Source organism: Scatophagus argus, chromosome 11 (genome assembly GCF_020382885.2).
Source record: "Scatophagus argus isolate fScaArg1 chromosome 11, fScaArg1.pri, whole genome shotgun sequence".
Lineage (NCBI taxonomy): Eukaryota > Metazoa > Chordata > Actinopteri > Scatophagidae > Scatophagus > Scatophagus argus.
This window is the reverse complement of record NC_058503.1, coordinates 15,476,111-15,500,742: the sequence shown is the minus strand read 5'-3', so window position 1 is coordinate 15,500,742 and position 24,632 is coordinate 15,476,111. Positions and strand designations below refer to the sequence as shown.

At 40.7% G+C, this 24,632-nt stretch overlaps 1 protein-coding gene and 1 long non-coding RNA gene across 4 annotated transcripts in view; one reads left to right on the top strand and one right to left on the bottom strand.

The window, feature by feature from the left end:
• The window catches only part of LOC124067535 (dehydrogenase/reductase SDR family member on chromosome X-like), a 29,392-nt gene extending 13,406 nt beyond the window's left edge, over nt 1-15,986 (bottom strand). The window contains exons 1-3 of the mRNA XM_046404969.1: nt 15,311-15,986; nt 14,433-14,540; nt 6,082-6,150 (exon numbers count right to left, since the gene is read on the bottom strand). Of these exons, the coding sequence (XP_046260925.1) occupies nt 6,082-6,150; nt 14,433-14,540; nt 15,311-15,416 (283 nt within the window). The 5' untranslated portion in view covers nt 15,417-15,986. The remainder of the gene's footprint in view (nt 1-6,081; nt 6,151-14,432; nt 14,541-15,310) is intronic.
• On the top strand, nt 10,137-22,856 carry LOC124067536. 3 transcript variants are annotated; one of them, XR_006844763.1, is made up of 5 exons: nt 10,137-10,302; nt 10,470-10,587; nt 19,030-19,088; nt 19,186-19,371; nt 22,293-22,856. It is a non-coding gene; the product is annotated as an uncharacterized LOC124067536 (long non-coding RNA). The 3 variants fall into 3 exon arrangements; XR_006844765.1 differs by lacking the exon at nt 19,030-19,088; XR_006844764.1 differs by lacking the exons at nt 19,030-19,088; nt 19,186-19,371; nt 22,293-22,856 and adding an exon at nt 13,594-14,507.
• The last annotated feature ends 1,776 nt before the right edge of the window (nt 22,857-24,632 follow it).

Here is a 24,632-nt window from a genome sequence, read left to right as displayed (position 1 = left end):
ACCAGCAGGATAAGCCTGGGGGACCCTCCCTCATTACCTCCACTGAGCAAGACCCTTAACCCCAAACGCTCCAGTGAAGCTGCTCAGTGACCAGCAGATTATCCCATGGTTGTACCGAGAAGCTTTCAGGTGTAAATGGGTGTGACCTTGTGAATGTGAATGTGTCGTTTTCCTGCTCAGCAATCAGTGACAAAAGTAACAAAATACATCACATCCCACTTCCAGTCTCGTTCAGTGACTCAGTGTGTTCGTTAATGATACCATTATAGACGGACACGCCGACATGTCAGAGTAGGAAAATCGCTGGTGTACAAAAAGGCACAGGTGAAAGGTGAGGGTGCCGTTTGTTATTGTTTCCTCACTTTTCTGTTGCACACAAAAACAACGGGTATTTGCCACAGTGTACTTTTTTGTATTACTTCCAAGCAAAGACACTTGAATGCACTGTCACATTTAGGCTTGTGAAGTCTTGACGAGGTCGAATAGTCAAAGGATGGTTTCATGCAAGAGTAGCGATTTCTAAATGTGCTTCAGAGCTTGTAAACTGTCACCTCCTTCACATTCCCGCTGCTGCAAAACAGCTCTGTCTTCACATCCCAACCAGGTGCTCCATCTGGATGGAAAATTAGGCCTGTGTTATTGTGTCTGCAATTTTGAACGCTAAATGTGTTTAGAAATGGTTCCTGCCACATCAGTGCACAATCAGAGCCACAGTAGTACCACAAGAGCCGCTACAAAAAATAGAGGAATTTCTGATGGAACAAGCTTTTAACTCTTTATACTGGGCTTCTTGGGTTTGTTCAGATTTTAAATGAATGTATCCTGCTAACCAAAGAAGACAGACAAGAGGAAGGAGTAAAAACGACATAACAAGCAACACAAATGAAGGGTTTATTTGCTAAAACAGATTTCTTTTTCATTTTTTTAAGTGCATCCAGGGATTATAAAACAAACTGATTTGTTTTATATACCTAATTTTTCTTTTATTTCAGAAAAAAAAGTTTTTCTTTTCTGTTTGTTTTTTGAACCTGATTTATTTTTTTTTAGGCTGGAAAATGCAATGCTAAGTCACAAAGCAGTTTTCCAAGTTGAATCTATCTGATCCAAATAGTGCAACAGTTCAGACAGTGAGCGCTCTGTGGAGTTTTTCACACCCAGGCTTCAGTATTCAACAGTACATGTCCGTGAAAATCTCACATTTACATATTCTGCTGCACTGCTGCACTTTCAACACAAGCTGCCAGGATTAGCCTCACAAATATGAGCGCGGTCTACATCCGGAACAGCAGTTAATTAATATGTAATTTGGCTGAAGCCCATGCTTCATACTCATAACACTAAGTACAAGAGTTCATTTTCTGGCCTTCACCTTCTTCTGCTCCATTGTGTGTTTCTTTGCAAAAATGAATAACTTTTAAAAAAGCAATACCATAATACATGACGAGGGAGGACGGCCTGCTTCTCTTAGCGCAAATCCCCTCTTTGCACCTGGCTTTAACATGCATCTTGTGTCCTGATTGTGCCTACAGTAGATATGATTAAGCTGGATTACACCTAAATCTGATATTAAAATGCATCGCTGGTAAACACATCAAATTTCTCTTCTGCTTGCCAAAAGGCCAGAGATCTTGCATTACTCACATGCTTTAAAACTGGCATTAAGGACCCTGATTTTTGGGAAATGCTTTACTGTTCTGTTCATTTCTGCTCTAAATACAATGCAGTAAAAAATGATTGTTAGGTCACAAATTGGCATGAGCCTACTCTCTCCACAGCACTGTCTGTGAAACAGTTTCGATGAATGGACTGTCCCCTCTGAAACCACCGCTTATCAGCTGACATGAAACAAATACAGACAGCTCCACGTTGAGCTGACTGAAAAACAACACAGTGATACCCAAGAATGTTAGGTCTGGGCATTTTGCCAGTGTTAGCACCTCCACAGATACTTTTATGCACTTGCTGTGCCCTAATCCATTCCAGCTTGTAGTGTCAAAGGGATGATGCTCTCTGAAGCAGAGGCTGAGTCAGACTTTCTAGGCGTACGCCATTTTGACAAACGGGGACACAAAAAGTCCTTCATACCGTCTTAATATCTGTCATTTTCATTTTAATTTTCTTCAGTGATATATAGCCTATTTAAAGGAATCTAGTTCTCAAAAACATTGCGAACATGATAACAACTAACACACAATTTTTTTTCTGTAGCAATGGATAGCACTAAAACCACGGCCATGGTGCATAAAAGGGCCAATATTATTGATGCAATTTTACAGAATCAGACAATTAAAGGTGTGTGTGTGTGTGTGTGTGTGTGTGTGTGTGTGTGAGTGCGTCTCACTCCATGACCACCAGTTTGCAGCTCTTCAACGTGTTGTCATCAACCAGATTGCGAGACATATTGTGAACGGCATCAATGCATTTGCGCCAATGCTTTTTTTAATAGATTTAACGATGTCGATATGCAGGCGGTCTACATGTGTTGCACGTCCATTGCTTATCGCAGGCTAATTCTACATCCTCTTCATTGTTGTGATCTCAAAGTGACTTTTAAATCTAAATCTATCTGTATCAAAAGGTTGTCTTACAGACACAAATAAACACAAACTTGTCTTGTACACAACCACACACACAGAGTGACTGGTTCAATTACTTCTATGACTGAACTGAATTTAAAAAAAAAAAAGTGACCAAAATTCGTTAGGTAAACTAGCAGCCATTCTGCAGGGAGGGAGCAGGTGGGTTACCTAACCAGAAACATTTTATGTGTAGTAAGCAGACAGACAGACAGACAGACAGACACACACACACACACACACACACACAGGCTCTCTTGCTTCACACCGTTAATCTAGGACTATGGTTTGAGGCACAAAGTGTTACTTTCAAGTGCACCGTGACTAAAGTTAGTGGATAGGCAGCACTGCCTGTGGCAAAAATACAGAAACGCCCTCTATCTGCATGTATGTGTGTGTGTGTGTAATTTAAAGTAAAATGCTTTAAGTCTCATTGACAAAAGCCCACTTCCCGTCTCAAGTCATTAGCATATTTCCACAGGAGGGTTTCTAGGGACAGCACCTTTGTAACACCAGGCAATATACTGCACCATGACACCAAATTGGACCAAACACACACATGCATGTGCCCAGAATTGTACAACAAGACAGAAATACTCAAACCCCAACAAACATAAATAAGACCCAGTTAACAGGATTATGAGACCCAGTATGACTTTTCCGTTTTACAAAATATATTATCTAACGTTCTCTAGAAATAATATTTTCTCATTGGTGACACTTTGAAATCCCCTAAAGGACGTCTCCAGCTGTCCACAGATCCCCACTTTGAGAAGCGCCTCTGCAGCCCACCTGTGTATTATGAGCTGTCTTCCCTTTTCTCACAACAGACAAATGTGCAAACGCTAGGAAGGATGCCAAAGGACATTTGGAGAGAGATGTTTAAAGCTCCTGCCTCACATACTAATGAGAATCCATTACCGTCTCATTTAACCACACATCAACACGTGCACACAAACACACACACATCGACACATTCTCATTCAGTGCACAAGCATCTGGCTACAGACAACCCCCTTGTCTCCTATGCCTCGGTGCCTGCCAATTACAAAAGAAGTAATCAATTCCACCACGGCCCCGTCCAGGGAAATCGACTTCAATGACACCAGCTACATGGCCGCTGTCTCTGTACCTGACAGCCACTTACACACAAGCAGGGACCCAGCCAGCCGGCTCTCTGCTGCTCTCCACGGCAAGGCCAAGTGAGATGAAACCACAGCTTGCTTCCCAGCGGGCAGCGGTACATTCAGCATCATACATAACCTGTAGCCGGCTCCGCCAGTGACACTTTATTACGCATTAACCCGTACAATTACAGCAGCCTCACCTCAAAATGTGCTATTTAGCCATCTAAATTGTTTTGGCTAGAGCAGTTTATCTTTCCAGAAATCACGACCTGCTCACTCAAGCCCATCCACAGACCTTGTTGTGAGCAGTTTCCCGTAGGAACTCTGTTCTTTCTCCTGAACTACACTATATCATTGCGTAGAAGGAAAACTGCATCGGCTCGTGGACGAGAAGCTCGTTCTCGTGACAGAGCATGATGTAAAGATTAATGGTTTCATAAGCTGTAACATTAGCCAGCTTAATTAACTAGCCTCTCATCCATAAATAGATGTACACCTCCTACTGAACGGTGACAGGAAAGGACAACAGTTCGTATGTGAAACTGTTCACAGCTATCTTGAGTTAATGAATCTTTCTTAACCTTCCCTTAACCTTCCTAATGTGCACGTGGTTCTTTTTCTGCAAGCCGCAAACAGAAAAATTGGGATACTTGGACAGAACTGAAATTAAGATTAGCTTCACTGAGACCTCATGGAAATAAGGGCAATGTTTTAAACTGTCTCTGCTTGTCTGTTAAATATCTTTCAACTTTAAAAACAGATTTCAACGTTACACCATCTGTTTTGATAGTCTGGTCATTTGCCATTGCCAAAATGTACCCATGACCGTGGCTTTCCAGAACGCCTGCCGTAAGTGTAAGTGTGTAGGAGCTTGCCAATGATACTCATAATGTTAAAATACCTAAACGCTAGCTAGTTTTCATACAGTTGTTCTAGAATAATGGATCCTACAAACTGCTCAATGCTGTACAGGGATGTATAGCTTGAACTGCTAATGGCAGGTAACTATGAGGACTGGTTCAAATACAAGTTGTTTCGTGCTCTCAAGTGTTCATACACATACATACAATGCAGCAGGCAACCCCTAAAGTTGTAGCTCTGTGCGTTGTGTGCATGCATGTGAGTGTGTTGCTCCGAGCATGTCATTTACATACTCACATAAAGTTGAGTGGTGATGTAGCCACCACACTACACACGCAAGAAAGTTTATGATTTCTTTTCATACACTTTGTTTCCTGAGTAAAGAGCAGCTTTTCCTGCTGTCTCTTGTTTCAGCATAGTTCACAATATTGAAATACAATATTGTTTTAGTACAGCTGAAGATAACAAAACTCTGTGTCTCTGTGTCCATATCTCGGTAGCTTAGTGGGTGGCAGCAGACTAAAATACCAGGTCCCATTCACAATGAATAGTGTCAAACTGTTGTCCCAGTTGTGGAGTCCATAAACGTGAATGGTCCTGTTGTGGAACAACTTGGAGGCTTGTGGTTTGGACACTGTCTGACCACAGATGTGTACTCTTGTAAAAAAGGGGAAAAATGTGTAGTTATAGTATTCTGCGGCATCATTTTATTTCTGTACATAAAAAGTTGAGATTTGCCTTTAAAATCAGAATCACTCCTGAATTTCTGAACATCCTCTGAGGTAAACAGCTGCTGATGAGCCCTGCAAGGTGGTAAAGATTGTAAAGATTCAAGGCCCTTCAGTACAGACAGAATAACTTATGAGTCTATGGTGAAATTTATGGTGCTGTGAAGGTCAGCCGAATCAATTTCTCAACATGGGAGTTACAGAAAACACTGTAAGCTTTAGTCAGTGGAGTAATAAATCTCTTCTTTGCTATCTCCTCTCATCTCCATCACCTCCTCTGCACCTCCATTTTACCTGCACTTCATCTTTCTATTTCCCTCTTTTATTGTGCTATATTAAATACATAATTGTATATACCATATTAATTTCCTGCGGGATAAATAAAGTTCTTATCTTATCTTATATTTATTTGTGTTATCTGTTATGTTCTCCTCCACCCCCTACCGTGCCTTTCTCTCCCCTCTCATCTCTCACGAATCGCTTGACTTACTTTCCTTCGTCTTCGTCGCCTAGCTTCTTCCCTTGTATCCTCCTCTTCCTCACTGTGCATCAACAATACGCCTGACATTGTAAAGCCAGCATGGAAGCTCTGTGTGAGTCTGTATGAGGGCATACCGGCAAGAGTTCAATTATGTGTGTGTGCCGAGAAAAGATTGTAAAAACAAGCCTGAGGGACACAATGCTGCAGTTCTACCCTTTATGTTCAAACACTGGCATACGTGTCTGTGTGTGTGTGTGTGTGTGTGTGTGTGTGTGTGTACTTCTTCTCAGACATGTTAGCAGTGTTACCTTTGGCCTCTGTGTTCTCTTCACAGATCCTTCTGATGGCTGCCTGACCCTCCTGCTCATCCCTTCCACCTGAACGAGGAGACACACACACACACACACACACAAAGATAAATACAACACAATAAAATAACACGGATTCTTCTTTTTTTCCCCTTCTAGTCTTTCATTTCGTGAAAATGCATTTTCAAGAGTGGTTCTTCAAATGAAAAGAGTGCTTGATAAAACCATTTAGCCCTTGAGGAAGAGCTGCAACCCTGGTTTCAAAGACTGCATCGAACTTTAAAAAATGCAATTCATTATGTCATCAGATATGCAGAAGATATAAAATAAAAAGCAAGTTTGATGGCCAATTAACTATGATTCCAGGAATATGTACAAGAAATAGAAAACCTCTAGACTACATCAAATAACAAGTGAAGAATCTCCACTCTATTAGTAAAATAATATAAAGTGCACTAACTTTACAGAGGGTGTACTGTACTAATAAAATCATGACAACACCTAATGCATGTCTATGTTCAGAAATTAACAGGCATATTGAATAATGGGTCACTGCTGCAGAAACAACAAATCTGTGCATTGCTTTAACATTTCTTACAGCACATTAGACTTTTTATTATGCTATCAAAAAGCTTTATTTGGTTCAGGTGAGGGCTGGCACACGGGTAGAAAGTGCAGTATCTGCAGTATCAGGGAAAGAGTGGACAGCAATATACAGGCAAGCAGAAAAGAGTACTAATCAGCTACGCTCCATGCAAAGTCATTAACACTTAATTTCATTCCGTGTTAAATGTATTTTTAAAAACAATTTTACTTAATCTACGACCTACCATGTGCCCATTTCAAATCATCGGTATATGAATAAAAGAAACATAACCATGAATTAGCTGTCTTTATTTTATTTTTCAAGTGCATGTAGCTCCAGTCTGCCACACACCTCTCAAAGCGTGCGTGGACCATCCGACCAAGAAGAAATCATCTCAGAGTCAAAGCCGCTAAAACAACAGAAGACATTAAGAGACTCTACAGCATCTCATCAACATCAAATCAATGCCATTATATTATGTTATCTAACAAAAGCAATCTTTTCAAATGATAAAAAAAAGAGTGAAATGAGTCAAAATGTGGTTTCAACATCAGCCTCCTGTGTGTGTACGCTGTGCAGGCATATTGGTCAGGCTAGGCTAGTAATGATCATCTTTAATCATGTCTAAACATTTCCAGTTTACGAGGTGCAGCTGAATGCACCATGAAGCCCGTTAGTGACACTAAAGCTTTGCCTTCGGATAGCCTTGTGCGATTTACTTGCCAAACGGGAAGTCTACCCACATTTGGCACATGGTGGGTGTTAATTTCAGAGCCTGTGCAAGATTCCTTCACGAGGTCCACTTCCTCTAGGACTCTAGGACTCCAGGACAGACTTTCTGTTAAGAGAGGATGCCTGCATACAAATGAACCCTGTTGCTATGAAAGAAAATATTTAGACACAGAAGGTGAAAATATGAAAGACAAATGGAGGAGAAAGAGAGCTAATTAACTAACCCTCAATATCAGAAGCACCATTCAGAGGGCACAGACATACACGCACACAAATCAGCTCGGACAATTAGTCGATTAAGTGATTTGTCAATCGATAAAATGTTGATTGACAAAACATTAAAACATTAGCGGCTCCCATTTCTCCAATACACTAATTTGCTGCCTGCTGACATAGCCTACATACACACTCACTCTCTTTCTCTCTCTGCACGCACACACACACACTCACACCCACACATACACAAACACAAACAGACACACTAATCTTGGATTATCACGCAGGCCTTTTTTCAAGGGCACAGCATCATTTACCCTGATGCACTGCGGTTCAGGCTGGGCGGAAGGATGCAGTTTTCCTGGCTGACGTGTCACGGGGGTCACACAAACACACACAAACAAGACAAGCACACTGTGATCTCACACAAGCAAATAGCTGCTCTTCAACAGTCCTCTCTCTGCTTATAGACCAACAGTGTTACTGATTTAAAATATGCCCCAAGGTTTTAATTTGCCCACTAAATATTTTGGGCTTGTGTGTGTGTGTGTGTGTGTGTGGAGGGGGGGGGTTAAATATGTAACTTAATTAATTCACAAAAATAATCTTGCTGCAGCTTAACAAATGGATAAACTGAGCATGACGCCCAAGTAGTAAGTTCAGTATTATTATGGCTGCGTGTTGGGAGTTAAAACTTAATACAGATCTTCTTAATACAGATTGTCTAATTTATTTAACCTCCAAACCTGCTCTTACAGGTTACATTTTGGAGCTATTTCTTGGCTAACACCTTACCAGCATCTCTGGTCTTAGCCTGGGGTTGCCAGACACGGCCAGTGAGCACAGCTTTTGTATGAAACAACAGACAAACAACTCCAGCATGCAAGTCTCACCACTAAAAATGTTAAAGCTATAGGGGTTTGATGTTTTCCCTTGCTTCCAGTCTTGACTCCTTCTCTATTTTCAGACATGATGCCGGCATTACTGTTCTCATCTCACTTTTGTAACGGAAACAAATGAACATGTTTTTCCTTAATTTACTTAAATGCAATATATGGACTTGAAAGAAATACAAATTGGAAATTGAATTCAAGTATTTCAATTTTAAAAGCAGATCCTGTGGCATTTTGAAACACTGTTTTATCATTATTTAGATTATTTAGAGTAATGTAAAATAGAATTTTGTAAACATTGTAATACAAAGTGTTGGGGCTAGTGGAGGCTGTCAGCTATGATATATATGGTCCCCATCTGATCTGATACAGATGGTGATGATGATGATGGAAATCAAAGATTATGGGTCAAAAGTAGCAAAACATGAAGAAGAGCCAAAAACCTGACATAACAATAATTTGGCTTCAGCTGACTTCAGCTTGTGTCATTTCAATCAGATCAGTTTGGGAACAGGATTTTAAAACACTGTGGTGTACTGCATGTTTGCTACTTTTGTACAGTTTGAATTTAATTTCTTCTTTCTCTTGGTGGGACCTGCTGGTGTTCCTTTGTACAACAACTGATATATATCCATTTTATTCACATGAATGCATTCTTGTATTCAGCACAACCACCTCTGTCCTATTTTTATTTAATTCTCACTTGAAATATATTTTTGCAGCTGCAAAGGCTACATTTTCCAACACAAATTATTCTATATAAGTATGATTTTAAAAAGACTCCAAAAAGTATCATTTTGAAACATACTCGAAAACACTTCAAACATATTTGTACGCTGGTTATTATCCAACTATTTGACAGTGCAGCGGCTTAAATCATAAGCTCTTCTCACACAAGTGCTACGCCACCACTCCACCTGAAATATGCATCCACTCCACTAGCAGAGAGGCATCCACTTTTCCATAAATATTCTCTGCTCACGAATCATCTCAACAGGTCGAGATATTTGAAATAGAAACACACTCAGAGTCCTTTGGGATCAGCTTCAATACACATGGGATTGTCCAGGACTACAACAGACACTTAACCAAGTTCTTCATGTATTGACTTTGTGTGTTTTATAATGCGTAGGGTTCAAGTCTCATTTATCTTCTGCTCAAACCGTCTCCAAGGATACGCTGACATTGACTTTGCAGCATACACACTGAATGAATAAAGCAGACTTTTCTTCAAAGTTCTGAAGCTCGTGAACTGAATGGAAAATGCAATCTTACCATGGAAACCAAGCGCATGCGAACATATTGCTGTTTTTTTTTTTTGCTTTTTTTTTCTATCCTGCAGTGGAAGAAGGCTTTTATGAGATCAAAAAAGCCCCCAAAAATCAACTATTTTCACAGCATATGACCAGTTTTCCAGAGTCCCTGTCGGTATTCATTATAGTCGCCTTAAATGATCAAAACAGTGTCATGGTTTGGAGTTTCCATTTAGTTTCTTTCCTGTTTTATTATGTAGTTTCTATTGTTGTGTCTAGTTTTCCATTTCCTGTCTTATTTTGATATTTTGTCTTTGATATTGGTTCTTTGTCCTTCTTGATTATTTGCTCCTCCCTTATTTAGTTTCACCTGTGTCTCGTTACCTCCCTGCGTGTACCTGTGCTCTCCTTGTGTGTGTTGTCAGTTTATCTGTGGTCCCTGTATATTTTGACTTATTCTTTGTTTGGACTTTTTTTTCATCTGGACTTCCAGCTGCTTTTAGTTCCTCCTGTTGCCCTGCCCTCCTCAGTTCATTTTTGAGTAAGTTAAATTTCCTTTGTTTATCTTGATCCTCACGTCAGTGTCTGTTTCTGTTGAAGTCTGAAGGAGTTAATGGGCTGAATCCTTCTTTACACGTATAGAAATCTACGGCACATGATGTGATTCAGATTCATTTTTTAATTCTTAAATTTATGACCATTGTGCAGTGGCGTGTGAGCTTTCATTACACACCATGAGATCGGTTTCTTCAGAGAAAATCATATTCTTCAAAGACGTGTGAATAATTTGCAAAAAGGAAGAAGCTTTACTCTACAATCACACTCGGTAAGTTGAGTTTTCTACTTATTTAACCTCGAATGAGGAACTCCCCACTTCATGTCTCTGTTGCAGTTGACACTGAAGTTGCACTGAAGGTACTACATGAATTTGATTAATATTAATCTGTTGTTTACTCTTCTTCTGTGCTGTCTTTGGCTTCAGGGAAAAAAATAGAAGACGAGCACTGGTAAAAGCCATTATTTCATGCCAAAACCGTAACCATAATAATGGAAAATATAACATTTGCTTGACCAATTAGGAGATGCAATTATCCCAAATACAGATCATGATGCTTCACCTGGGCATCTTAACCTACATTCTCAATTTGCTGTGACCTCAATTTGCAAGAGACATGTACAATTAAAAACTATTAAAGTTAATTTGCATTTGCAGTCCCTGGGCAGGAAGTACAACCTCTCTGCATTTAGCTAATACAATTTAAGTAAGTATTTATTCAGAATGTAAAATCCCTCTTACGAGTCAAGTCTGTGGTTCATTCTGACACCACTCGGTTGAGTTGAGGCCTAACTAAGTAACTGTAGGTTACAAATGGGAAATAAAGAATAGAACTTGATCCTGTTAATATAATGGGAGCAGCAGAAATGACATCAAGCCCCACAGGAGGGTACATCTGATGAGATGCTAATGGCAGTTAGCACAGCTGCCAGATGTGGTGTGTTGCTGGGAGAAATCTTAGATGAAACGGAAAATGCACTTCCTCAAAACATAAATCCCCAGCCACTCCAGACTAAAGAACAAAGCATCGCAATACAAACGATTAAACGGGATGGTGTCTTACCACTCCTGTGTCTCTTCTACAGAGAAAACTACTGATGTAAATGATCAGGGTATAAACAGCTTCAGATACTGCTGGGCACATTATAATTAGGCCTGTCGCAGTTCAACAGAGTAGCTGTTATGTTGTTTTACCAAGCTTTGTCTGATTTGTCTCCCTACTTTCTGTACTAATATTTTCATAGTTACATTTATACAAAATGACATACTTAAAATTACTACTGCAGTCATATTTTTTAAATATATATAAATGTGTTTCATGTGAAAGAATCTCACCCTTCTTGCCTTGGGCCTTGTGTCTATTTATCTTTCTTTTTTTTTTCTTCAGGCAGGGGAGGGCTGGGTTTAAATGGTTGCACAGTAAGAGAAAAAAAAACTCTGAATGTGGGTTTTGACTGATCGGGTAGGTAGCTAATTTAGTGCTACCTTAATAGAGTGCTGGCTACCCTGCTAACAACAAGCTAACTACATGTAGGCAAGCAGTCACCTGCCAATCTCCAACAAACAGGCTTTTCCTTCTCTGTTAAGATCTCTGGCCTAATTCCATCTGAAAATCAAATGATTTTGACAAGTCCAAACAATAAGGTTTTCTGAATCAGTGTGCTAAAATTAACCTCTTTCATTACAAAAGCAAAAAGCCATGCCTCCAGGTCAGGTTGCACTTTATGTGCTTGGAAAACATTTATCAGGACCTCCTCATGTCTGTGAGTGTCCTTGCGAATGACACTCTTCTGTTGTCATGCAAGCACCCCCTTAAATATAAGACCATTTTGGTTTCTTTGCTTCAGGAAGTAAAACAGCTGTACACACGTGGCATATGTCCACAAACAACTGACACATAATCCAGCTATGGACAAGTCTGCTGCTTACCCTGCCGTCTGTGTTGTCCTGGTCACTTTGGCAGTTAAAACTGGGATTACACTTCTGCTAAAATAAACACAAATGTCTCTACACACCACAGAGCTTTCCAAGAAATTAATACTTTTCTTGGCTCAATGGCAACATCACCAAGTGTAGGGAAAATTACACAGACGACAACAAATGAGTTATTCTGAGAGGAAAAACATGTTCCTTGGTCAAAGTGGTCTGTTTACGGGATCATTCAGGAAGAGTGAGTGACAGATGTAGCACATCACCTTGGTTAACTATGTACTAAATGGCACTTCAAGAAAGGAAGAAAGACAGATATGTATATGATATTAAGAACAATGGCAGTTTATTCAGCTGAATACTTATGTACACTTATATACATACTTGAGGGGATTCAACTTTTGATATTTTTTGGTAGCAGCTTTAAATTCAGGACTAATCATATCATTATCATTATGTTAGTTTAACCATCTACAGAGATCCTTTGAAGGAGTCACTGATGTCCTCAGTAATTTATCTGAATTTGAAATAAATACTTTGCACATTTTACAAGTTTCACGCATATCATAAAAAAAATAGCATAAAGCATTTTAGCCATTTCCTTTATAAGATTTTATTGTATTACATTCATCTTCAAACCGTAAATATTATTAAATCACTAATGGAACAATACCAGACCTTGTTTTATGCAAAACAGCTTCTCATAATCAGACATTTGCATATAACACTGGGCTCGATAACAGCCTTTTAATCCCAGCAGAGCTCAAAAAGTCTTCACAGCATCTCACAGTGGAGCATCACACATACAGTATTTTCTAATGGTGAAAGCAAACTGTTTTGATGTTACTCCAAACCTTAAGACGGATCAACAGGGTGTCAGACATCCGTCTCATACAAAGTAAGGATCTCTGACAGCCACGGGCTTATAAGTAGGCACACACAGAGGATGCCTTTCATGTGACTGGCACTGCAGAGCCCTGGTTTTGTTCACTGTTCTACACACAAAAGAAGCACAATTAGTATCTCACGTGGATCACGGAGCCCCCTGTATTCAGCTATACCGAATGAGGTGCTCTGTGTTTTCCCACTTATTCTTTTAGGAATCTACACATACAGGTGTTTGGCGGTTTTGTTTTGTTTTTTACTGTAATTGCCCAGAGTCCAAATATCCAGAGATATCCACCTCACTTCTTTAAAGGCGCAGAAGAATGGAAAAACCTCCACGGTGAGGTTACTTTGATAAGTAATTCATAGAGTTGTAATAATGTTAACTGATTTGTCACTCAACAAGAAAATAAATCCCTTTAGTGATTCTCTTACATTACCTGTTACATTTCCTTTATGCAGGCTGACAAGTCTCTTCAGTTCTCTCTGTATTACAGCTGCACAACCGGGCAAAACTAATCTCAACCTGTTAAGCAGTGATTGAGGCATTCCCACCATCATCTGTGATGAGACAAGGCTCAGTTCTGCTATCAGTTTCACATCTGCACCAAGCGTTTGGACAGATTGCTTTGTCATGTTTGCTGCTGGGTACAGGTGATTATGACTGGCAACAAGCACATCAGGACCCAATGGGCCCTGACCCACTGAGACGGTTTGGGCCAAATTAGGGCCTTTTTTGTAAATTTACAGTCGGCTCAGGTTGGATTCAGGCGCATATACATATGCTGTTACATTGAATATATTCCAAAGATTATACTCACGCAGGTATTGCAGGCATTTTTGTTATTCATGTGCAATACACATGACTGTTGACCATGTGTCAGGAAAAAGTCACACTGCAGGGAGTTACTTTTTTCTTCCCAACACTTTTGAGTTTCTCTCAAGTGAATATTAGCTAGTTGGTGAAGAGTATTTTGGGACTTCAGTTCAAATTCACAGAATTGTATGGTGGTCATATCATCTTCTAAGGTTATTCTAAAATTATCCTTGAAACTGTTCTCAAAAATATATTCGCTTTTAACTAAAAGGTTTCATCCATTTCTCTTTAATTTTCTTTTATCTTTGTGTGTTCTTTTACAGATCTATTTTTGTAACTGTAAATGACTTCGTAATTACAAACTTAAATCATTATGATTACAATTATCATTGTTGAGCCTAAACTAATGGAAGTCAGTCTCTCTGTATCCTACACGTGTGTTCGTGCTGTTTGCACATCAGTGATGTGGTGCTTGATACCGTACCTATGATAACATGCACACCCAGTCTGGCCATGTGGCGGACTACCTCATAACCGATTCCCCTGGCTCCTCCTGTCACTATGGCAACCTTGCCATCTTGTCTGGGCATCACTGGCAGAGACAGAAGAGGACACAAAGATATCAGGTAGACTGTCATCTGATAAGGGAAGCTGCTTCAAGATGGGCCACTCTTTCAAGATATGACAAGTAGTTAGACTTGTAGATGGTCTGTAAAACTCAAAAGACTTTCTTAAATTCCTGTGGTACTGTATTACAAATTTCCTTTCTAATCTTAAAAAGTACTGTAACTTAGTGTTTCTGAATTGTTTTCATACAGTGCTTTGTAATGCATTACAGGAATGATTCCCCTTAAGTGTCTTGAGCGATTTAGATAAGTGTTGTGCTGATAGTAGGCTGTACTGTCAATGCAGCGTCTTGGCTGACGACCTGTTGCCGAGATACGTTCTGTTCACCACACCAGACCAAATTGTGTTACAAAAATGGAAATTTAAACCCGCATCGTTTGACTATACATGTAGACGTTATGAGGAACATACACTTGAGAAGAAGAGGAACCATAAAGCTTTTCTGTTGAATTCGGCAATCACATTAAAGGCGACAACACTCTATTTCACCGAGGTTACAGTTAAGTTAATATAGCTAACGTTAACATGCATTAGCTAGCATTAGATTAGATTCCGTATCACGGTGACAGGTCACAGCGAAATGGAAACTGCTTCTAGCTAATTGCACTAGTAAAAGGTGTAAGTTATATGTTTTTCGTGTAACTACAGCCACTACAATGAACCGCGAACCGTTCGAGGCTCACGAGAAAATAACGTTCTCCCGTTACGGAATGTGACATTAAAGGTTTAACTGACCTGGCAACCTGAAAGGTTTGCTGACCAGCTGAACCAACAGCACCTTCAATCCAAGCAGGTAAAGCTTGATAACTGGTAGAAGACAAGCCCGAATAGCAGTGAGCATTTCTGCCTGGTCCTGTTACGGAGTGATCGGTGCAGAGGAGGAGCAGCTATCGGAACTGAAAGTTCAGGTTCATCTGTGGGACACGTTCCAATATGAACTCGTCAATCCTCGCTTCTTTCCTTGCCGTACCTTTCATTAAATATTTTCTCCAGAAAGACAGTGGGGAAGGAGAAGGTCATTTAGAAAACCCATTCAACCTGAAGCCTATTTTCAAATGGGCTATTCTTGAGATTGCCCACTTGACTAATTGCTCTGACAGCTCACTGTCAAGTTGACCTTGACAAAAAGCGGATCTCATGCAGCTATCGACCACTTAACAGTTGAGGTGGGATGAGTATATGATGGAGGGCACTCGTCGCTGCTGCTTGGCTGCTTGATGTGCCGTATGAGCCCTCTCTGTAGATTCAACATATTGCTCCCCTCAGCTCACTGACTATCTTATTAACTGCTCCATAATAAGTCACACACGCCAGAAGCAACAGAGGCATGGCACACCAGTCTGATCCATAATTTCCCAGGATTTATAGGCTTTAAGAACATGTTTCTCAGACGGTGCAGCTCTGCAGCTGCCCTTTGGCTGACTGCTGGATGTTAGGTTTTCTTCCCCTGGGATCACTTGAGTCCATAGCACCAGTCTACTCGTATTACAGGCTACCCAGGCCGCTGTGATAATTAGTTAAATAGGACCTCAGCTGTGGAAATCGTGATTTCTTGATACCATACCTGAGCGCTGATTTCAAGGATTTAATCAGCACACGCACAAAAAAGGGGGGAAAAGTGGTATTTCCAATAAGATCTGCTACATGATAAATGAAATTATGATGCAGCCTGACTCAAGTTTGCTGTACAAGATTTTATGATTCAAAAACAAATAAGTATATCTATATGTATGTTTATTCTAATATGCTATTTTCGATTTGCTTTAAATGAAAATATGTACTTATGCCCATCAGAAAGGTGTTGATTGAGCATCAAATTAACATAGTAATGTGGTACCATAAGTAATCAAATTAATTTTTAACAATTTGGTGATTTTAGGTTTACCCCTTTTCTGCAGCCTGAGTTTTGTCACTTCCACCTCAGCCTCAGTGCATGAGTTGAACCAGTTTTCCAAGATGCTGAAAGATTTGCCAAACATGGCTATTATCTGTGCATAAACGGAAATTTTTAATTACACGAGCGGCAATATCAAATACAACGAGCAGCCAAGCAAAGCCAGTGACTTCAATGATGAGAGCATTGTTGTATATTGGATAGCGAAGATGTGAAGATGCTGAAGGAGATCTCCGCTGACACCGTCTTGCTTTGCTTAGCATCAAATTAAGCACGTGCATTTGAGAGGATCCCAGCCAATATGGATCACTCTGCCAAATCATCTCCAACCCTCTTCTTATATAGGTTGGTTGTTTTTATGGACAATCGATAAAACATCTGTCAATCATCAAAGGACCTCAATTCTATGTTGCAACAGAAAGAAGGGGAGAAAAGACCCTCTTCCTATATTGCATATACCTTTGAACCTAAGACCCCTCTCTAAACATGAACTTGGGACAAATCTACTGAGGTGCCCCAGGAAAACATTAACCCTACTGAACTGCAGACACTACAGCATCCTTCCACATATGTGCTTATTGGTTGAGTTTTTAATGAAATTCATTGACCCGCCCCACCTGTTAATGAACATACCCTTCATCTTGTCTCCGTTTAGATTGCCATGCGTGAGTAGCTTCACATTCTGTGAGGTGCCATTCAGTTTGCATTGACCGCATGTTATTGAACAGATAAGAACTCTGATACAGACTCTACTCCGTGTACAATATCAGCACATTTTACACACAAGTACAGTTTTGAGTAATATTAGAGAAAAGTACTAGAAAATCTAAAAAATATATATATATATATCGTGTAACAGATCTTTTTCTTTTCTAGCCTATTAATGATCTAACAACACTTAAACAATATTTAATAGTTATTTAAACAATATTTATTGTGTGACAATATGCTGGGAACCACTGGACAAAATACCAAGCTGTGTTGAAAATTGGCTCTTTTTAATAGAGATCTATTTTTTAATCTGCTATAAATGCACAATGATACACCATAATGTGATGTACAATAATTAGGGTCACAGAGGTCATTTTCCTGCAGAATGAGTACATTTTCACTTATGATGATCTAAGTGCATTTTGCGGATAAAACTATTGTATTTTCACTCATTTAGGATTCCGAATATGGGATTTTGCTCGTAATGCAGTAATATTATCAGTAGTATTATCATAAAGTACTGGGATCTAACTGCTGTAAAGTGTAGTATTTTCCCTTTTCAACTAAAATAAGAAGGTGCATTTAAGTGGATCTGGAGTCATGTTGGCTGCACAGATGAGTAAAGAGGACCACTTACATAATATTTTCTGAAAATCATTTGATTGACAGGTGACTGGCACATGCCACAGGACTGAATGCTTGGCCCAGAAGAAAGAGATAAAATCAGAACAAGATCATTATCTTCACCGAATAACATTTTAAGCCAAATTTAGGAGCTATGTTCTGCAACACAAATCTGAACAGACGGCCGACTGCTGTGATGGATTGTGTTTGGCTAGCAGGGCAGAGCCAGCTGAAGTATCACTGGCACTCAAAGTAGGCCAACCATTCTCCAAGTCCTTCATTTCATCTAAATTACAATCATCTGTGTTAAAGACAGGTCTGGGCCATTCACAGTCACTTCCTTTTTTCCCCTCTTTGGCAGGGAAATCATTAGCATTAGTTTGTGTCTTGCTCGCTATCCAATAGTTAAAGTCAGACCACAACAGCAGCGCTGACAAGAAGTTGGCCCCGGTTATTAAAGTCTACTTTGAAGGCGGTTAAAAGAGCAGCAACATACAAAGAGACTGTCATCACCGCTGCTCTGACGGAGGCTGAGTGGTGGAGGCTGCGTGCGTATTTAAATGTGGACGTGTTGCAGTTAATGTGAGCTGAGAGCATGTGTGCGTTTCTGCGTGCACGTGTGAGTGTTTGTTCTGCCGCAGCCTGAGAGGTTGGGGGTCAGCGAGGCAAACCGGCCTGCTATTGTTTAAAGGAAATCGCATCTCACGCATGACTGCGGGATGATTATTTGGGATGATGGGACATCAGGGAGACAGTTCTTTATGCACATAAATACACAGACGTCCACACAAAATGAAGACGTATGCACACACACGCTCACACACGCTCACACACACACTCACGATATGCTGGGAGCAGGACATGACAGTAGGGTGTGTGATGTAAATAACATGTGAACAGCATCAAAATAGCTCCAAACAACAGTCACCTAGTCTTCTATGACAACCACTGGCTGGCTGCAAAGCCCAACTTGTCTTATTTTATAAATCCAGGCTGACAATGGCTCTACAGGACCTGTGTGTGTGTGTGTGTGTGCGCGCGTGCCGTGTGTGCTGCAAGTTCCAATGTAGTATTTATTCACATAGATTTATTCCTGGTGAGAAGAGAAGGTAGATGATAATGGATATTCTTAGCAGAAAATAGCACTAACAGTTTTTAAATAGGACGCGTGTGACAAGCTGTTCCTTAACACCTTACCCCATGTTTGTTTTCGTTACTGATGCAGTGCCACCCAGGGGAGATGGCAGGTGAAGTGTCATATTGTGAAGAAAGGGGATTTTCCAGGTGTGTCATGAGCAATTTGGGCTCCAAAGTGCGACGGCTTGTGTGACTTGATGTTGTCTTTTTCTCTCAGTTTGAGCTGCCTCTTTCTCTTCCACAGAAGCCATCTCCATCTGAGAGGCACATGATCAAGGATGGACTCAAAGCTTAGAGACTCAGCCACGGCTGCGGGCTACCCGATGTCCAGCCTCTAATGAGACAGCACATGTGCATGTATATGCAGGAAAAGACGAAGCCATGGGGAATGCCTTGTTTTGCAACGTGACAAACAAAGAAAGTATTTCTGGTATGTGTAAATAGCAGATGTCTGTCTTTGTAAGGGAGGTGAATACATGTTCAAAGACAGGATTTCAAACAGGCTCTACATATCACTGTCGATGCACAGTATGTGTCATGTGTGGTCATGTCGTTGGAGGAATGGGAGGGAATCAGTGACACCAATCGGTCACAATTGGTAGCGGCACGGTGGTGCAGTGGTTAGCACTGTCGCCTCATAGTAAGAGGGTTCTAGGTTCGAATCCCGGTCTGGGCCCTTCTATGTGGAGTTTGCATGTTCTCCCTGTGCCTGCGTGGGTTTTCTCTGGGCTTCCTCCCACCATACCAAAAACATGCACATTAGTTAGTTACATTAGTTATTAGTTAATTGGCTACTCTACATTAATTGGCTAATCACATTGGTATTGTGAGAGTGTGTGATTGTTTGTCTTTGTGTGTTGGCCCTGCGATTGACTGGCTACCCCGCCTCTTGCCCGTAGTCAGCTGGGATAGGTTGCAGCTAGTGTGATCCCGATGGATAAGTGGTATAGGAAATGGATGGATGGTGGAGTGCTAAATTAACAGTTTCAGGTCCTGAGTCCATGAGAAAAGCACAGTTTTTTTACATGCTGATTTGTGTACAGATTAAACAATAGAGGTAAGGTAAGTTAAGGGACTCTTTTCATGTAAGACATTTTTGATTTGTCAAAGCAGTAAGTGGAAGGATGGCTGCATTCCACATTCCACTTGATTTACTAAGTCACTTAACTGGATGGAGTTAGGGTTAGGGTTAGGGTTAGCTTGACCCCCCCCCCCCCGCCCTTGGTTATTGGTGTTAGTTACACCAAAATGTAGTATAATTTAGAGGTGCTGGTCAGCTGATTTTTTTCTTTTTATTTTTGAGTAAAGCCTTCCACTTTATTTTAAAGGTCTGTGACACATACAATGTCCCAAAGGGTTTTATCAGCCCACACCAGTGTAGTAGATTGCAAGTAAGAGGAAAAAATTACAAGAAACCCTCAGGAGAGGCAGTTCGGAAAGAGACCCCCTCCCTCCACAGATGGCCAGATGTGCACTACGAGCTGTGGGTGGGAAAACGCAGCGGACTGCACTGTACGTGGACAGATTGGATAATTGTTGTGTCGCCTCAGCTGCAGCCGCCACAGGCTTTCCGTGGGGAGAGAAGCCAAAGGCCAGCTTGTAAACATGAAAGTGAAACCTGAGATTTTTGAATGTGTTTGTGGTGCGCGACTGCACTCACACATATAACAACATCCTGGATTCAAATCCAGACTGACGATGTTGCCCCTCTTTTCAACTTGCAGGCATTCATGACAAAAAGAGTCACAAATGCCCCAAGAGTGATAAATTAGACTTTCACTTTAGGGATTGGGTTAAAGTAACTCAGAAAGTATGTTCTTCATGTAATAAGTGGAAATAGATTTGCATGTGTTAAACATGCTTTTAAAAAAAAAATCCAGTCAGAGTCCAGTCTTTTATTTAATATGAAGATACTGTGAGTTTCACACAGCTTTACACACCTCATCAATATTAACTTCCTTCCACAAAACCACTTGAACACACAATTCCTCGAACCGTAACTGGTCTTTAATTTCAATTTTCGGGCTAGAAATCCTTACAGCAGCTCTGGCAATGTCAAATATCTCCGAAACCTGAATTGCAATTGAGGTAAGGATTAGACCGCACAGCTGCAGAATCGCGCTTCATTTCTATGCGTATAGCACCCAGTTTGAAAGCAGAACAAAGGCAATGTGTCGAAGAAATTGGCAATGGATAGTCCCAGCAAACAACCAAAAACCTCCAGCAAAACATGAGCTTGTGGTCTGGAGTAGGTTGCACAAATGGACATTCCTGTGTGAGAGAGTCTGTGCTTGTCGATGTAGAATCATTCTTGTGCAGAAATTGTCAGCATTATGCATGCAAATTGGGTGTGCTATTAATTGATTAGTTTGTTGAGACAAAAAATCTGTGTGTGTGTGTGCGGGTTTATGTTCATCAAATACAGTTTCTCCTTGCTGTCCTCAGGGGAGTCGATGCTTTTCTGCCTTTCCATTAGTAGATGTAGAATGAGGAGCAGTGGGAGAGATATTTGCCTGCACCAATTAAGTCTGTCATTAGCTCTGTGCAACACAATCAGACACACACGACATACACACACAGTATTTAGCACATTTAATTTAACAGTCTGTGAGTCAATGTTGGTGTGTGCCTCACTTTCTGTCTGAAACCTGTTGTCACTGGACTGTGAGGAGACTCTTGCTGTCTCACTTCCTGCCTCGCTCTGCCTGTCTCTCTTTCTTTCTCTCACTACAGGACTGTGTGCACTCACAGAGACTCAAAGGTGGTGTGTGTGTGTGTGTGTGTGTGTGTGTGTGTTTGCTTCGTTGGCTTCAAGCATATCACCCACTCCTCCGTTTAACCTGACAACAGGGATGCCTCAGCTCAGTCATGCAGTCGCACAGACACACTTGCACATTTTGTTTTGGCCATGTGTGGTTGTGTAAAAGAAAATTAAATTTGATACCACCCATCTGAACTGGACGCAATGCCGTCTTTGATTATTTGTGGTACGACAGTGAGATCATTGCTGCATTTAATCTACTAATATTACCTCCTCATCCACCACACACATTAGATGATGACTGGAACAGTGTGTGAGTTACTGGGTGTTAGAAAAAAAATTACTTTTGGCTAATTTTAGATATTTGAATGTGACCATTTTCAAACTAAATTATTTAAACAATTCTGTAATGTTTCGACACAAATTTCGTTCTTGTGAGGACGCAAAATCCTCTGAACCAGCATTAAAATCACCAAGGGACAATAAAGGTCTGTTCGTGCTCAGATTAAGGGTGGTGGGGAGGGCATATTTGCATGAAAGTTGATTAAAATGTCTCATTATAATTAATACAGGTTGATGTTTTCCCACAGGAAACCTGTGCAGATGATGAATATATAATCAAACGCCCTGCATCACATCTGTTCTATGAGAAGTGGCTGATACACCTCTGAAGACAACAGCAAGCCGTGCTGTGTCGCTCTGGATTCAGGTCCTGGTTTGCTCATGTTTACCAGTATTGATTAAACTGTCCACCTGGCCAGGAGGGGGCGGCGGATGTGAGTCATGTCTAACATGGTGTTTCCCTCCCGGTCTGCGCTGAAATGCTAATAATGTACGCTGTTTGGAGAGTCCATTACGCTGACACTATCACATCTTTGTCCGTCGGGGAGGGACACATACACACCGGGGAACTAAGACTTAGAAAAAGAAAAAGGAAGGAAAAGTGCGAGGGACAGAGAGGCACGCACAGTCTGCAAAAAGCGTGTGTGTGTGTTTGTGTTGAAGCTCGGACACATCAGACACGTGTCACCTCAGCTCCAGCGCCGTCAAGCTAAACTGACATAAACAGCCCCAGGCGGCCCTATCAGAGATGGACTTTACATAACGGCTGAGTCACTCACAATCTATTTTTATGGCTTTGAGGTGTGTGTGTGAGTGCTTCTATCTCTCTGAGAGCCAATCTGAGTTTTAGACCTTCAGAATGAGGACATATTTGTGACGTCAGGTCATCCTGTCCAGGCTTCGCTGCTTTCTGGCTCCGCTGGAGGGCCCTGACTTGTTTTTGAGGTTAAGGTTAGTATAAGAGTGAAGATAAGGGAGGCTGCACTTCAAATATATTTTTTTTTTTTGTGGGGGGGGGAGGGGGTATTTATTTATTAATTTTTTCTGCCTTCGTGAGAGTGCAGCGAGAGCTGATAGGAAAGAAGCAGTGAGAGAAAAAGGGGGATGAGGTGCTACATGTGGTACTGATGGCAGCGAGTAAGTGAAACACAACAAGTGCACCTTTCAGAAAGAGGAAAAACTGGGTGCTACTTAGTGGAGTCCAGGGATTTTTGAGGTTGATACGAACATCAGTATTTTAGAGTTTACGAAACTGATCACGATATGTTGCTGTTTTTCTGCATGAATGCAAACACTTTGGATTTTCGTCCCATAAATATAGCTGTTAAGGAATTGTGCTCTAGATACATAGTGAAAAGAACAGTTGAAAATAATAAACTTGTCGGTGCTCTCTTGTGGACAAACTATGTAATAATAACACTTTTTCTAAACAATTCTGAAATCAACCCATCATCATTTGGACTCCAGTGAACAGCACTAAGGAGTGAATACTTCAACCAAGGCTGGATAGAAATTTGTTAATGATAGAAAATGTGTCCATTTAGTCCACGTGAAGTTTAAAATCCTGAAAAAATTGCATTGTTGATAAAATCTTAATAAAATCCCAGGAATTGGATCTGTTACAAATTCAGTTAAAATCAATTAGTTGGATTTTTTGCATTTTATATCCAATCTGGCAAACCCCGCCATTTTTAATAAACTGTCAACTTCACTTTGCATGGTATTAAAAGAAGTTTTAAACATCTTAATTCAGAAGTCACTTTCCAGATTTTGAAAGTGAAGAGCTGACATTCAGAAGTTAAACCAAACATACTGTTTTAACCTGTCAGGTACTTTAGAGTGGAAGTGAACCACTAAAAACAGTAAATTAACCCTAGAAGAGCAACATTTTTACAGGACATCAAACACGCTATGTGGACAAAAGTATTTGGACACTAAACCGTCACACTAACAGAGACTTTGATACACAGACAGTTTTGCAGCTATCACAGCTTCCACTCTTCTGGGAAGCCTTTCCACAAGATTTTCAAGTGTTTCTGTGGGAATTTTTTGCCCATTCATGCAGCAGAGAATTTGTGAGGTCAGACACTGATGTTGGACCAAAAGGCCTGACTCACAATTTCCATTCCAGTTCATCCCAAAGGTGTTTGATGGGGGGGTTGGCTTCAGGACTTTGTGTGGGCCAGTGAAGTTCTTCCACATCAAACTCATCCAACCATGTCTTTATGGAGCTTTGCTTTGTGCACTGGGGCACAGTCATGCTGTAACAGAAAAGGGCCTTCCCCAAACTGTTACCACAAAGTTAGAAGCATAGCATTGTCCAAAATGTCTTGGTATGCTGAAGCATTAAGATTTCCCTTCACTGGAAGTCAGGGGCCGAGGCCAACCCCTGATAAACAGCCCCGTACTACACCTGAATTCAATAGTAAAAAGTGTATCATACATAAGATAATCTTTTCTCATTCTTGAAATTTTTAAGGCTCAAACACAATAAATAACCATTAGGCTACCATCGTGAATAATGTAAAATATGAGATCAGTGTGAAAGGCAGGTTATCCTCAAGGGCACGCACTGGAAGTCCAGTGAG